The sequence below is a fragment of the Podarcis raffonei genome, chromosome 1 (assembly GCF_027172205.1).
Source record: "Podarcis raffonei isolate rPodRaf1 chromosome 1, rPodRaf1.pri, whole genome shotgun sequence".
In the NCBI taxonomy this organism is placed as follows: domain Eukaryota; kingdom Metazoa; phylum Chordata; class Lepidosauria; order Squamata; family Lacertidae; genus Podarcis; species Podarcis raffonei.
Genome location: NC_070602.1, coordinates 10,729,124 through 10,741,764, shown reverse-complemented (window position 1 = coordinate 10,741,764; position 12,641 = coordinate 10,729,124). Strand labels below are relative to the sequence as shown.

The following is a 12,641-nucleotide window of genomic DNA, read 5'->3' as shown; positions in this document are numbered from 1 at the left end:
CACCAAATGGCTGGAAGTCACACTGGTACCGTCCACTTCTACATCCGCAGCCATCCGGGTACTACACAGGCTGTTTGCAACCCACGGGCTCCCTGACACTCTTGTCTCAGACAACGGGACTGCATTTACGTCAGGAGAATTCCAAACCTTCACAGCGCAGAACGCCATCCGCCACATCCGTTTGGCGCCATTCCACCCTGCCACCAATGGCCAAGCAGAACGCATGGTGCAGACCACCAAGGACACCCTTCGCCGCATGACGCAAGGGGATTGGGAGTACCGCCTTGCCACATTCCTTCTAGCACAGCACAGCACCCCCAGCTCAACGACTGGCCGGAGCCCCGCTGAACTACTAATGGGTCAGCGCCTTGCAATCAGATTGGACCGCCTTCACCCCGATAGAGCTCAGGATGAGGTAGTGGTGGGGGAAGGCAAGAACCCCCGGACCTTCAAGGCTCAGGACCCAGTGTACGCAAAGAATTTTGGGGCAGGCCCAGCATGGGTACCCGCCACAGTCACCAGGGTCACTGGCCCCGTGTCGTATGAGGTGCTAACGGATGGGGGGCAATGCTGGCGCCGCCACTGCGACCAGATACGGCGACGATTCCCGGGAGAAAACCAGGAGGAGGAAAGGGCAGAGGAGTCCCAAGGGAACAGAGGGGCAGTGAGGCCCATAGAGCACGAGGGGCCAGCAGGAGAGGCAGAATCAGTAAATACAGAGAGGACCTGCGAGGCCGAAAGGACACCGGAACCAGAACCACGACTGAGTGAGCTGGTTGCGCCAGACCAAACAGCCCCATCACAGCCAGCATCCTTGAAACACGAGCCAGAACCTGAACCCTGGACCAGGGAACACCCCAGGCCGCAACGCACACGTAGGCCGCCGGCGTACCTTGAGGACTATGAATGCGACCTCCCGGGCAGAACTGGAACTTAGAGGGGAGGGGTGTTATGTACTGAGTTGAATAGGATCCAAAAGGCAGCAGTCTGATTGGTCCTAGAACAATAGGATCCAAAAGGCAGCAGTCTGATTGGTCCTAGAACAATAGGATCCAAAAGGCAGCAGTCTGATTGGTCCTAGAACAATAGGATTCAGAATGCAGCAGTCTGATTGGTCCTAGAACAATGCAGCAGTATGATTGGTTGGCAGGAACTACCCAATCATGCTCCAGATAGAAGTGAATCCACAACCTGATTGGCTTACAGTAGAATTCCGGAATTAGCCAGTCATGTGCAGCCCATTGTGTAAATAATGTATATAAAGCAGATACTTTGAGGGGACATTCATTCATTCCTCCTCACCACTATGAGCTGAATAAAGAGCATGAAATCACTTTGCGACTCTGAGTATATTTCAACTGGCCTGCTCAAGTTTTAGGTGTCCATTTCTCTTTTCCTCTTATTTTTGTCGACTCCCCACCCTTTTTTCCCATGGAGTTGTAGTTTCCCCCCTTCTTCTGCACCCTATTTTCTATCTGTCAAATCATAACCACAATAATCTAATTCCTTCTGTTGCCCATAGCTCAAATCCTGCTTGCAAGTTCACCGTACTATAATATTTCTTTAAATAGTCCGAAAAAGGCATCCATTCTTCCAGGATGTTAGCTTATCCCGAATCAGTCCTCTGGTCCATGTATCACAATCTTTCTCAATGTTGCGTCTCCAGCTTTTGCTGGACTACAACTCCCATCATCCCTGGCCACTCTTACTGCTAGCTAGGGGAGGATGGGAGTTGTTGTTCAACAACAGCTGGGGACTCAAGGTTGAGAAAGGCTGGTGTAGCACATTATTCAGATTTCAGGCTTGCCAGATCTAGTTTGGTTTTTATTAGAGTCCCAAGAGCTCTTAACTAGAAGCAAGGGGGAAAGACAGTTGGAATGCAAGAACAAAGTGTCTCTGAGTGCGTTCTGAGTCAAGGAATTTGTTTTCAGTACCAAGACTAAAGAGAGCTCACTGTCCTTTCCCACAAGAATCCAGCCCTGGTTAGCGTTCTTCATTTTGACAACTGAATTTAGGCGGGGGGAAAGATCGCCGTTGTAAATAAGCAAGAGTCTGTATTTGAGGAGGCAGCAATTTCCATCCCGTACCGTGTTCATCACAAACAGCCTTGCTTCCATTCCTCCACACTTCAGCTTCCCCTAAAACCTACATCGTTCTCGCTATCTGTTGTGGCTGAAACTAACATACATTGGCTTGCTGGTGTAGTGCAAGACCATGGGGTGTTGTTGTTTTGGAACAGACAAATGGGTGGTTCGCTTTGTGCTTTGTGGCCAGTGTTATGAATATGGTGGTTCCACATTTTGAGCTAATGCTTTCTTAAGTTTAGCTTGCTTTGCATTGGGATTCCAAAAACTGTGCCCTTCATTGAAAGAAGTTAGCTGATGGTTTTGTCTACAAAAGGGCTCCTTGTTCTCAGTGGGCAGTTGGATCAGTGGCGTAGCGTGGGTTGTCAGCACCCGGGGCAAGGCAAGTAATTTGCGCCCCCTAACACCTGGATTTGCGCCCCCTAACCCGTGGATTTGCGCCCCCTAACCCTAACCCCCAGATGTTGCGCCCGGTGCGACCGGCCCCCCCTGCACCCCCTACGCTACGCCACTGAGTTGGATAGTTTAAACTGAGAAGCAAATCTTAATTGCAATAGAGCACTTGTGTTTTCCCAAGGCTTTCGATCGTAAACCATGGACGATAAGGCTATCGGTATCTACTAGACACAACGGCCATATGTAATCTGCAGGTTCAGAGGCACTATGCTGTTGTGAATATCAGCTGCTGTGAATATCAGCCACAACAAGAGAGAGAGCTGTTGTCATGTTGTCCTGCTTGCTAGCTAGCTTCCCAGAGGCATCTGATTAGCTGCTTGTGGGAACAGAATGCTGAATGAGATGGTCCCCTTTGTCTTATCCTGCTGGGCTCTCCTTATGTTCTCTTGCTTGGTCTCACGGTACGCACTAATCAGGCAAGACTAGGTGGCCTTGTGCTCTGATCCAGGAGGGCTGTTGGTATGATTTTGCTGGCATCATTCTTAGTCCACTAAGCAGATCAAGGCTCTATTCAGGAGACTAGATTTACCCTCAACAGTTAACCCAAGTGCTATTAAAATGCTCCATTGAGGATAACATTCAGTTGATTAGAGCGTCTTGTTGAGAACGCCAAGGTTGTGGGTTCGATCCCTGCATTGGGCAGCTGCATATTCCTGGTTCTGGTTTAGGCTGCGTGGGCCATCGCATGAGGATGGTCTCATGATACTATTTATGCCTTGGGTTTGTTCCAAAGAAAAAACTCACCCTAAGGTCAGACTTCCCCCAGACTGCATCATTTCAGCTGGGAGATGGCATATTCAAATGCTCCTTTCCACACAAACCAAATGATGTTGGAGAAAAGGCTTGCCGAAGTCTCTTCTTCCTGGCAGCTGGTTTTCTATGTGCAACAAATTCTGTATACGGGACAGCATTCAGCCACAATAGCTATGTACATTCAGTTGCAATCAGGTCCTGCTTGGAGACTTCCCATAGGCATCTGGTTGGCCTGTGTGGGAACAGGATGCTAGCCTAGAAGGGCCATTGGCTTGATCCAGTAGGCTCTGCTGATGTTCTTAATTTTCTACCCATAGCCTGCAGCCATAAAGCCCAGGCACAGTTTTGCTGCTTGGTGAGTGCTGGGTATAGACTGGACCCTCCCTGTGGGCATATCTAATAAGAATGGTAACTTCTTTAGATTTTCCTTGCAGAACTAAGACACGTTATATTTTTTTCACAAGGCAAAAAAGGCTATTCAGCAGCTGCATTGCTCACAAAATTATATCATAGGGTGGTAGAGTTGGAAGGGATCCTTAGGGTCATCTAGTCCAACCCCCTGCAATACAGGAATCTTCACTAAAGCATTCATGACAGATGGCCATCCAACCTCTGATCAAAAACCTCCAAGGAAGGAGAGTCCACAACCTTCCATGGTCAAATAGTTCTTACCGTCAGAAAGTTCTTTCTGATGTTCAGTCGGAATCTCCTTTCTTGTAACTTGGAGCCATTGGTTCGAGTCCTGCCCTCCAGAGCAGGAGAAAACAAGCTTTCGCCCTCTTCCAAGAGGGATATTAGAAGATGGCTGTCATATCTCCTCTCAGCCTCCTCTTTTCCAGTTTCATTCATTCTGAAAATTTCCACTGCTGTTATAAATGCGTTCTGGGTCTTCATTTCAAAGGAATTCTGTGACTCACAAAAGGCAACAGCCTCTGTGGTTTTTCTGATGAGATAGCTGCTATCTCTGTCTGACGCATTCAGAACTTTAGGTTAGAGAAGTCAAGGCCTAAGTTTAAGTTGCTCTCATGTCTTCAAACCCCAGAGTCAACAACTAACTGTGTTCAACACTCACATCTGGAAAATAATATCTAGCTGTTCTCATACAAATATCCTATTGGTTTTTTTTTTTTAAAAGATCTTTGTACACTGCCTTGAACAGAAAGATGTCCTGGATTTCAACTGGTATGTTATTTTGCAAGTACATGCAGTATTACAGTGGCTGTGTTTGGATGGTAAAGGTAAAGGTAAAGGGACCCCTGACCATTAGGTCCAGTCGTGGCCGACTCTGGGGTTGCGGCGTTCATCTCACTTTATTGGCCGAGGGAGCCAGCATACAGCTTCCGGGTCATGCGGCCAGCATGACTAAGCCACTTCTGGCGAACCAGAGCAGCCACGGAAACGCCGTTTACCTTTCCGCCGGAGTGGTACCTATTTATCTACTTGCACTGGTGTGCTTTCGAACTACTAGGTGGGCAGGAGCAGGGACCGAGCAACGGGAGCTCACTCTGTCGTGGGGATTCGAACCACCGACCTTCTGATCACCAAGCCCTAAGCTCTGTGGTTTAACCCACAGCGCCACCTGCCCCCCTTGTGTTTGGATGATGTAATGCTAAATCTTGGTTTGGTGTACATGAACAAGCCTAGCTTCCCTCCAGAGTCACATGCTGCAGCTACAACTGGGAGATTTGAAGCTTCTGTTTCCATTTTAGATTCATCACAATTTAGCATGTTGTCCAGATTCTAAACTGTGGTTAATCTTAACTATGGCTAGTGGGAAACAAAGCAGTTTCATAAACCATGGGTCGAAGCTGGCTTGTTCCCATGGATTGTACTTAAGGTTAACCAAAGTTTGTCCAGGTTTGGATGACATGGTATCAGCTGCCCTCCAAGATCCCTTAGGGGGGATCCCCTGTGGACTGGAGCAGGGTGCCCCTGCCCCTCCCATCTAATGATCCAGCCCAGTGCCTCTTCTGCTGAAGGAAAATTGTGACAATAGCTATGAAAAGAAATGCCAGAATTTCAATAGTTAACATTATAGGGTGGGTGGATGGGAAGCTCACTTGAAGGCCGAGGTGGAACATCAAGCATGTAGCCCCTTTTATGCTCCTGGGATGCACCAGTCCTCCACAGTCTCTCTCTGGTCCACCCACTCCAGAAGCCTCAGCACCTGGGAGACCAGCAACGAAGCTGATTGGCTTGCAGTTCCACCACAGTCCATACCCTCTGCCCAATTGTGAGGCATGCACGATTCATTCTTCACACTCCCCCAATCTCTTTCTGTCTCTGTTTTAAATGAATGCCGGCTCTAAATATCTGTTCATTTCATCACCTTTCTTTCAAGAAGAACAGAAATTGGACAAGAGTTTCCATTAATATTGCTGGATTGTATTTCTTCCCAGCAGAAGAGTAGATGAGTTTTGGCTGAATAAATGATTAGCATGGATTCTTTTCTCTTTTTTTGCTCTGCCCACCCCTGGCAATTATTTATTCTTTGATAGTGTTATGTCCACTCAGTAATTATGTTAAAATGTTCGTTCATCACAGGAAAACGTATCTGTTCCTTTTCTCCCCCCTTTTAAAAAAATGACACATTAAAATGATTTGAATCAAATTATTTTAATTGTATGTAGGAATGACCTCAGGAATATTGGGCTGCTGTTTTTCCAGCAGTGAAGATAAGGAATGGAGCAACTTGGTTTATGGCTTATTTTTGCATTTATGTGTGTGTGTGTGTGCATGCATTTCCATTAACCCAATTATTGACTGCATGAATGCAAAGCAAAACAGTATGTTAAACAATGGCCTGATTAGCAGTATTGCAAAAATACTGTGGCACGAATGGGGAACCAGTAGCCATCTGGTTGTTGTTGGACTACAACTCTCATCATCCATGTCCATTGGGCACAATGGCTAGGAATGATGGGAGTTGGAGTCCAGCAACATTTGTTGAGCCACAGGTTACCCAGCCCTGTGCTGGGCAGCCAGTGTGATATCTTCCAACTGTTGTTGGACTACAGCTCCCATCAGCCCCAGCCAGCATGGCCAACAGTCAAGGATGATGGGAGTTGTAGTCCTAACAGCACCTGTAGGGCACCACATTGGCACATGATCTTACTCCAGTCACATTTTTATTGTGAATGTAAACAGTCCAAAACAACCCACTGTAGAGCAGAGTGTTCATTGGCATCACAAAGTTTCCTCTTCTGCTTTCTTTCCTGTTTGGCTAACATAGGTAGCTTGTAAGGTAAAGGGACTCCTGACCATTAGGTCCAGTCGTGACTGACTCTGGGGTTGCGGTGCTCATCTCGCTTTATTGGCCGAGGGAGCTGGTGTACAGCTTCTGGGTCATGTGGCCAGCATTACTAAGCCGTTTCTGGCAAACTAGAGCAGCGCACGGAAACGCCGTTTACCTTCCCACCGGAGTGGTACCTATTTATCTACTTGCACTTTGATGTGCTTTCGAACTGCTCGGTTGGCAGGAGCAGGGACAGAGCAATGGGAGCTCACCCCATCACGGGGATTCGAACCGCCGACCTTCTGATCAGCAAGTCCTAGGCTCTGTAGTTTAACCCACAGCGCCACCTGTGTCCCTAAGTAGCTTGAGAAAGGCTCAAAAGCAATTTTTAAGCCTCCTGTGTGAAAATGCACTTAGGTACTCAGCTGGTTTGCCATGGCAGAGACTACATTTGCAAGCTCCAATGAGGTGGCCAAGTTCGGAGAAGATGGAACAGACTGTACCACTTCAGCTGTGTGTGAATGGGAGGGGAGGCAAGATACGAGAAAATAATTCTTGTAGGTAGAAAATTACTCCATCAGGGAGAGCAAGTCTAGGTCAGGACTCTCATTCTGTGCTAATGTTCTGCCTCCAGGGTGTTTAGAAGCATTTAGAAATGTCACACACAAACATCTTCGCCTGAAGTGGTACAGACCAGTTTACCACCTCATTCTGAATTACGTCTGCTGCAGATATCTGCTATCTGGCTCTAATGCTTAATAGCAAGAACCATGCACACAACTCTTATTTGCCCCCCAGTTCATAGAATTGTAGAGATGGAAGGGACCCCAGGGGTCATCTAGTCCAACCCCCTGCAATGCAGGAATCTCAACTAAAGCATCCATGACAGATGGCCATCCAACCTCTGCTTAGAGACCTCCAGTGAAGGAGAGTTCCACTGTTGAGCAGCTCTTACCCCAATAAAGTTTTTCCTGGTGTTTAGTTTGGAATCTCCTTTCTTGTAATTTGAATCCATTGCTTTGGGTCCAGAGCAGGAGAAAACAAACTTGCTCCACCCTCCATGCGACAGTCCTTGAGATACCTGAAGATGGCTAGCGTATCTCCTCTCAGCCTCCTCTTTTCCAGGCTAAACATACCCAGCTCTTTCAACCGTTCCTTATAAGGCTTGGTTTCCAGACCCGGGATCATCTTGGTTGCCCTCCTCTGCACATGTTGACAACTTCATGGCATGGAGGAAATTAAATGTTCATTGAGAGGGATGGATTGACCGTTAGCTTAAATAGAGCAGGGGTCCCCAAACTAAGGCCCGTGGGCCGGATAAGGCCCAAGGGACTCGTTTATCCGGCCTGCAGCAACCCTGCTGCCCGCTGCCACTGCCCACTCTTACCGGTGCGGCGCTGTGCTGCACGGCTGCCCACTTCCAGGTTGGAGGAGCACCGGAAATAGCTTGTGCGCATGCGCAAGCATTATTTGCGCATGTGCAAGCATTATTTCCAATGCACATCCTTCTCGGAGGAGACCTGTGCACATGCGCACAAGCTACTTCCGGTGCTCCTCCGACCTGGAAGTGAACCGGAAATAGCGTGTGCGCACGCGTATGGGCACGCGCTCCCCTGCCCTCCAGCCCGCTGCATGGTCGGCGTTGGAGACACTGGCCCAAGGCGCGGTAATTTTCCTGACCCCTGAACTAGAGCATCAGATGCATAGCAGGGGAGAGGAGGATGTCCAGTGGTTGACAATGCTTTTATTGCTTTGAGACAGAAATTCCACAGGTGCCTCTCTTCTCAATAAAAAATTAATGGCTAGTCACAATGCATAAAATGCAACAAAACATACAAAACCATGTATTTTTTTTTATTGATAGACCAAAAAAAGGAAAAAATGCAAAAATACAAACAAAACAGTGATAAAGACAATATTAATTACAAATCAATAAAGCGAAAAGCCGACCTCCCGTCCATTCCCTGTTTCAGTTATCTATTATTTGTTGCCAATACACATTTTTATCTTAAATTAACTAGTTATTGATTTATCTTAGGTTTCATATCTTTCTTAAATCTACTACTAAAGTTACGCAAATGCTGCGACAGAGTTTAAACTACTGTAATTGTTTTTCAAGTAAACTTTGAAGACTTCCCATTTCGAGATGAATTCCTGTTTTGGTTTATTCTTTGTTTTTTCTGATAAACTATCTAACTCCGCATAATCTGTTAGCTTTTGGATCCATTCATGGATAGAGGAGATTTCATCAATCTTCCACTTTGTAGCAATAAGAACTCTTGCTGCCACTGTGGTGTATAAAAATATACTCTTCATTTTTTGCGGGCTATCCAAATCTGTGATCCCCAAAAGATAAGTTTCTGGTTTTCTCTTAAAGGAAATCTTTATTATTTTTTTGTATTTCTAAGTGGATAGTCTCCCAAAATGCCTGGATTTTTTTTGCATAGCTACCACATATGATAGAAAGTGCCTGATTTATCTCCACACCTCCAGCAATTACTTGGGACACTTTCGTACATCTTTAACAGTTTCCAAGGTGTTAGATACCATCGGTGTTGCATTTTTAGGAAGTTTTCTCTCAAGACGTAACAGTTTGTGAATTTCCAATTATTCTTCCACAAATTTTCCCACTGTGGCATGGTTATTGAATACCCAAAGTCTTGTGACCACTTTACCATGGCCGCTGTGACCTCCTCCTCCTTGACTTCCCAGTCAAAAAATTAATGGCAAGTCACAATGCATAAAATGCCACAAAACATACAAAACCATGTAATAGGGTCAAACTGAGAAACAAGGACACACAACCTATAAAATTATTATTTTTTAAATATCCCTGACCTCTTCCCAGCTACCGTATTGTTCGCTCTATAGGACGCACTTTTCCCCCTCCAAAAATTAAGGGGAAATGTGGGTGCGTCCTATGGAGCGAATGCAGGCTCCTTGGCTTCAGCGATAGCAACGCGAAGCCTCCAAAGTGCAGAGGGAGCGCTCCCTCCGCGCTCCGGAGGCTATGCGTTGCTTTCGCTGAAGCCTGGAGAGCGAGAGGGGTCAGTGCGCACCGACCCCTCTCGCTCTCCAGGCTTCAGGGATAGCCGCCTGAAGCCTCCGGAGCTCAGCGGGAACTCGAGTTGCGCTCCGAAGGCTTCGGGTTCCTTTTGCTGAAGCCGGGAGAGCAAGACTCTTCTGGCTTCAGCAGAGAGGGAGAGCTGCGCCGCACCCCTTCAGCCAAGCGGGAGGAGAAATGGAAGGGGCTCTGTTTCTCCTGCCGCTTTGCTGAAGGGGCGCTGAACAGAGAGGGGCAGATTTTTTTTTTCTTGTTCTCCTCCTCTAAAACAAGGTGCGTCCTATGGTCGGGTGTGTCCTATAGAGCGAAAAATACGGTACTTCTGCTGTCATGGTCTGGGAAAGGCTTCGAGAGGGTGGGGCAAGGCAGGTGGGAAAAGCTGTTGCCTGACGGACAGCAGAAAGTCTCTCTCCCCACAGTGCATTTTAAACCTCAGTGCCTTGCTGTGACCTCTTTGCTTTCTTCACAGTAACAAAGGGATGGAGCACCTTCTCAGCATGAAATGCAAGAATGTCGTTCCCGTCTACGACCTACTGTTGGAGATGCTCAATGCTCACACCCTCCGAAACAAAGCGAAAACCTCTGCCTCTAATATCCAGGTCACCCCATCGGAACAAACTAAGAGCGCAGATGGACCTCAGCAGTGATTTTGTACCGGAACGGGAGCCCAGGGAAGCACCAAGAAAACAGTCCCAAGATTCAAAATGTGGGTGTTTGCTTTAAAAGAAAGAAGGCACAAATTTTGATCTCTCTCTCGCCTGGAGTTTTTTTAATGGGATTGTACTCTAATCTTTTCACACTGGATGCAGTATGTCTTGGAAAAGTCTCGTGGGGTTGGAATGGAAGAATCTGCCGGTGAATGTAGCTTTATCATCAACTCTGCACTTCTGGAGTGCCTTTTAGAGGAGACTGTTGAAGTGCCATATGCGCCTTAAGCTTCATGGTTATCCTAGTTGGGTGGCAGAGCATATATTTTTTTGTAGAAAGAAGGAGGTTGGGTGATGCACAGACCTAGGGTTCCACTGCAAAAAAAGGGAGCAGCCTCTTCTAACCGAAGTAGCCTATGAAATACGCTGTACATTACAGCAGACAGGAGGGATCCCATCCACCTTAAGAAATATGTGCTGTTCCAACTCGCAAAAGACATGGATAAGTTTGCCTTTGCGCAAATGCGCCTTTGATCAGTAGTGGGAGGAGGTCCTCCTATTTAAAGGAAAGCGCTTGGAGAGTTTGTATCCTGACCCACTTTGACAATGTGGACCAGAAGCTTATTTTTTATTATTACAAAGCTCCAGTTTGTATTGACTGTTATCTAAGCATTTGCCGTGTTTGATTTCTGTGCTCAAGCACTTGAGTGGGTGCAAGGCTTGGCCTTTTCGTTTCCTGCTGCAGACTCGTTCAACGTATTGCCATGTGTGGAGGAATTATTGCTATGAATAGTCAGAATTCGTGAGTAATTATTTCATGCTTAGCTACACAGGATCGATATGATTGTGGCTATAATTGTGGAAACAGGTTTTGGTGTCCATAAATGTATTCATCCTATGGGGGGGGGGAGCCCAGAATAAGGTGCCTTCTGGTGGACCAATTAGAGTATGTCCCAACAGGAGCAAATGAAACTGCTCTGTGCCATATCAGTGCAAGAATTCCAATGCACATGCACAAACAGTTCTCCCAGTAGCAAGCGCTTTCCCAGTTACTTCAGTGGAGGAGGCATCTCTGCACACAAAAAGAGAACATGCACAAGTTAATGTGAAAGACTGATTACTCCCCATGCAAATGTGCCAGCATTTCCTGTGTGCATTAGCTAATGCACCTTGGATAGAAAAGGGAGCCTGGAGCATGTCTGTCTTCAGGCTTCATTGGAAAGCCATGGGAAAACTCTTGGATAGCTCAGTTTGTTAGAGCATAGTGCTGATAATTCGAAGGTTGCAGGTTTGATCCCCAAATGGGACAGCTGCATAGTCCTGCATTGCAGGCAGTTGGACTAGACCAGGCATAGGCAAACTCAGCCCTCCAGATGTTTTGAGACTACAGTTCCCATCATCCCCGACCACTGGTCCTGTTAGCTAGGGATCATGGGAGTTGTAGTCCCAAAACATCTGGAGGGCTGAGTTTGCCTATGCCTGGACTAGAAAATCCTCAGGGGCCTTTCCAACTCTATAATTCTATGATTCTTACCTGGTCCTATTATTCTTACCTGATACTTAACGTGGGAAATGTCCAGTGGGAGGCAGCTTACCCCTAGACACCCTCCCAGGAACTAGGAGAATCCAGTGACAACCACAGTTGCCTCTTTAGACCACCACTGGCTGACACGCACACACACACACACACTCTCCCAAATTCCCCCAAGGGAATACGAAGCCCTGAAACTATATTAGTTTCCATGAAGTTAGAGCAATCCGGCAGTGTGCTTCTCTACCCCATGGGCTGCTGAGCCCTTATTTGTATCTCGACTGCCAACTTATGCACTCTCAATTTATGGCACGAAAGCTAGAGCAAGGGCAGAACACTTGTGACTGCCCAGTTGGCAGCATTTCCAATGGACATGGATGGTGGGAGTTGGCATCCAAAAACATCTGCAGAGCCACAGAACACCCCCCCCAGCCCTGAGCCAGTGGCATGGTTTATTTTGGGCTGCAACTCCCAAACTTATGATCTTTGTGACACCCCTTTTTTCTGAATTAAAACTGAATTTTTCTGAATTAAAACTGGAGGCACCTTTCACTCCTCTGGCACACAAACAGTTTGCAATGTAAAAGCTGATGCCAAAATAATCTGTTGTAATGAAAACAATGTTAGAGTCTTGCAGCCCCTCGAAGACTCCCATGGCTACCCCTCTGCACATAGAAACAGCTCAGTCCTTCACAAGTGTGACACTTTTTGTCCTGGCTCACCTGTCTCCCCATCTCTGCCTATCACTCCCCCTTCAAATCTCACCTGAAAACCCTAACCTTGTGCACTTTTTAACATGGCATCTTGGACTGTGGTTGCTCAGCGCTTGCTCCTATTCCAGTGCTCGTAGCTTCTGCCTGTTTGCTGTGGA

At 47.0% G+C, this 12,641-nt stretch overlaps 1 protein-coding gene across 1 annotated transcript in view; it reads left to right on the top strand.

The window, feature by feature from the left end:
- Positions 1 to 11,920, top strand: part of ESR2 (estrogen receptor 2) — a 69,222-nt gene extending 57,302 nt beyond the window's left edge. The window contains exon 9 of the mRNA XM_053405211.1: positions 10,062 to 11,920. Coding sequence (XP_053261186.1) covers positions 10,062 to 10,239 — 178 coding nt within the window. The 3' untranslated portion in view covers positions 10,240 to 11,920. The remainder of the gene's footprint in view (positions 1 to 10,061) is intronic.
- The last annotated feature ends 721 nt before the right edge of the window (positions 11,921 to 12,641 follow it).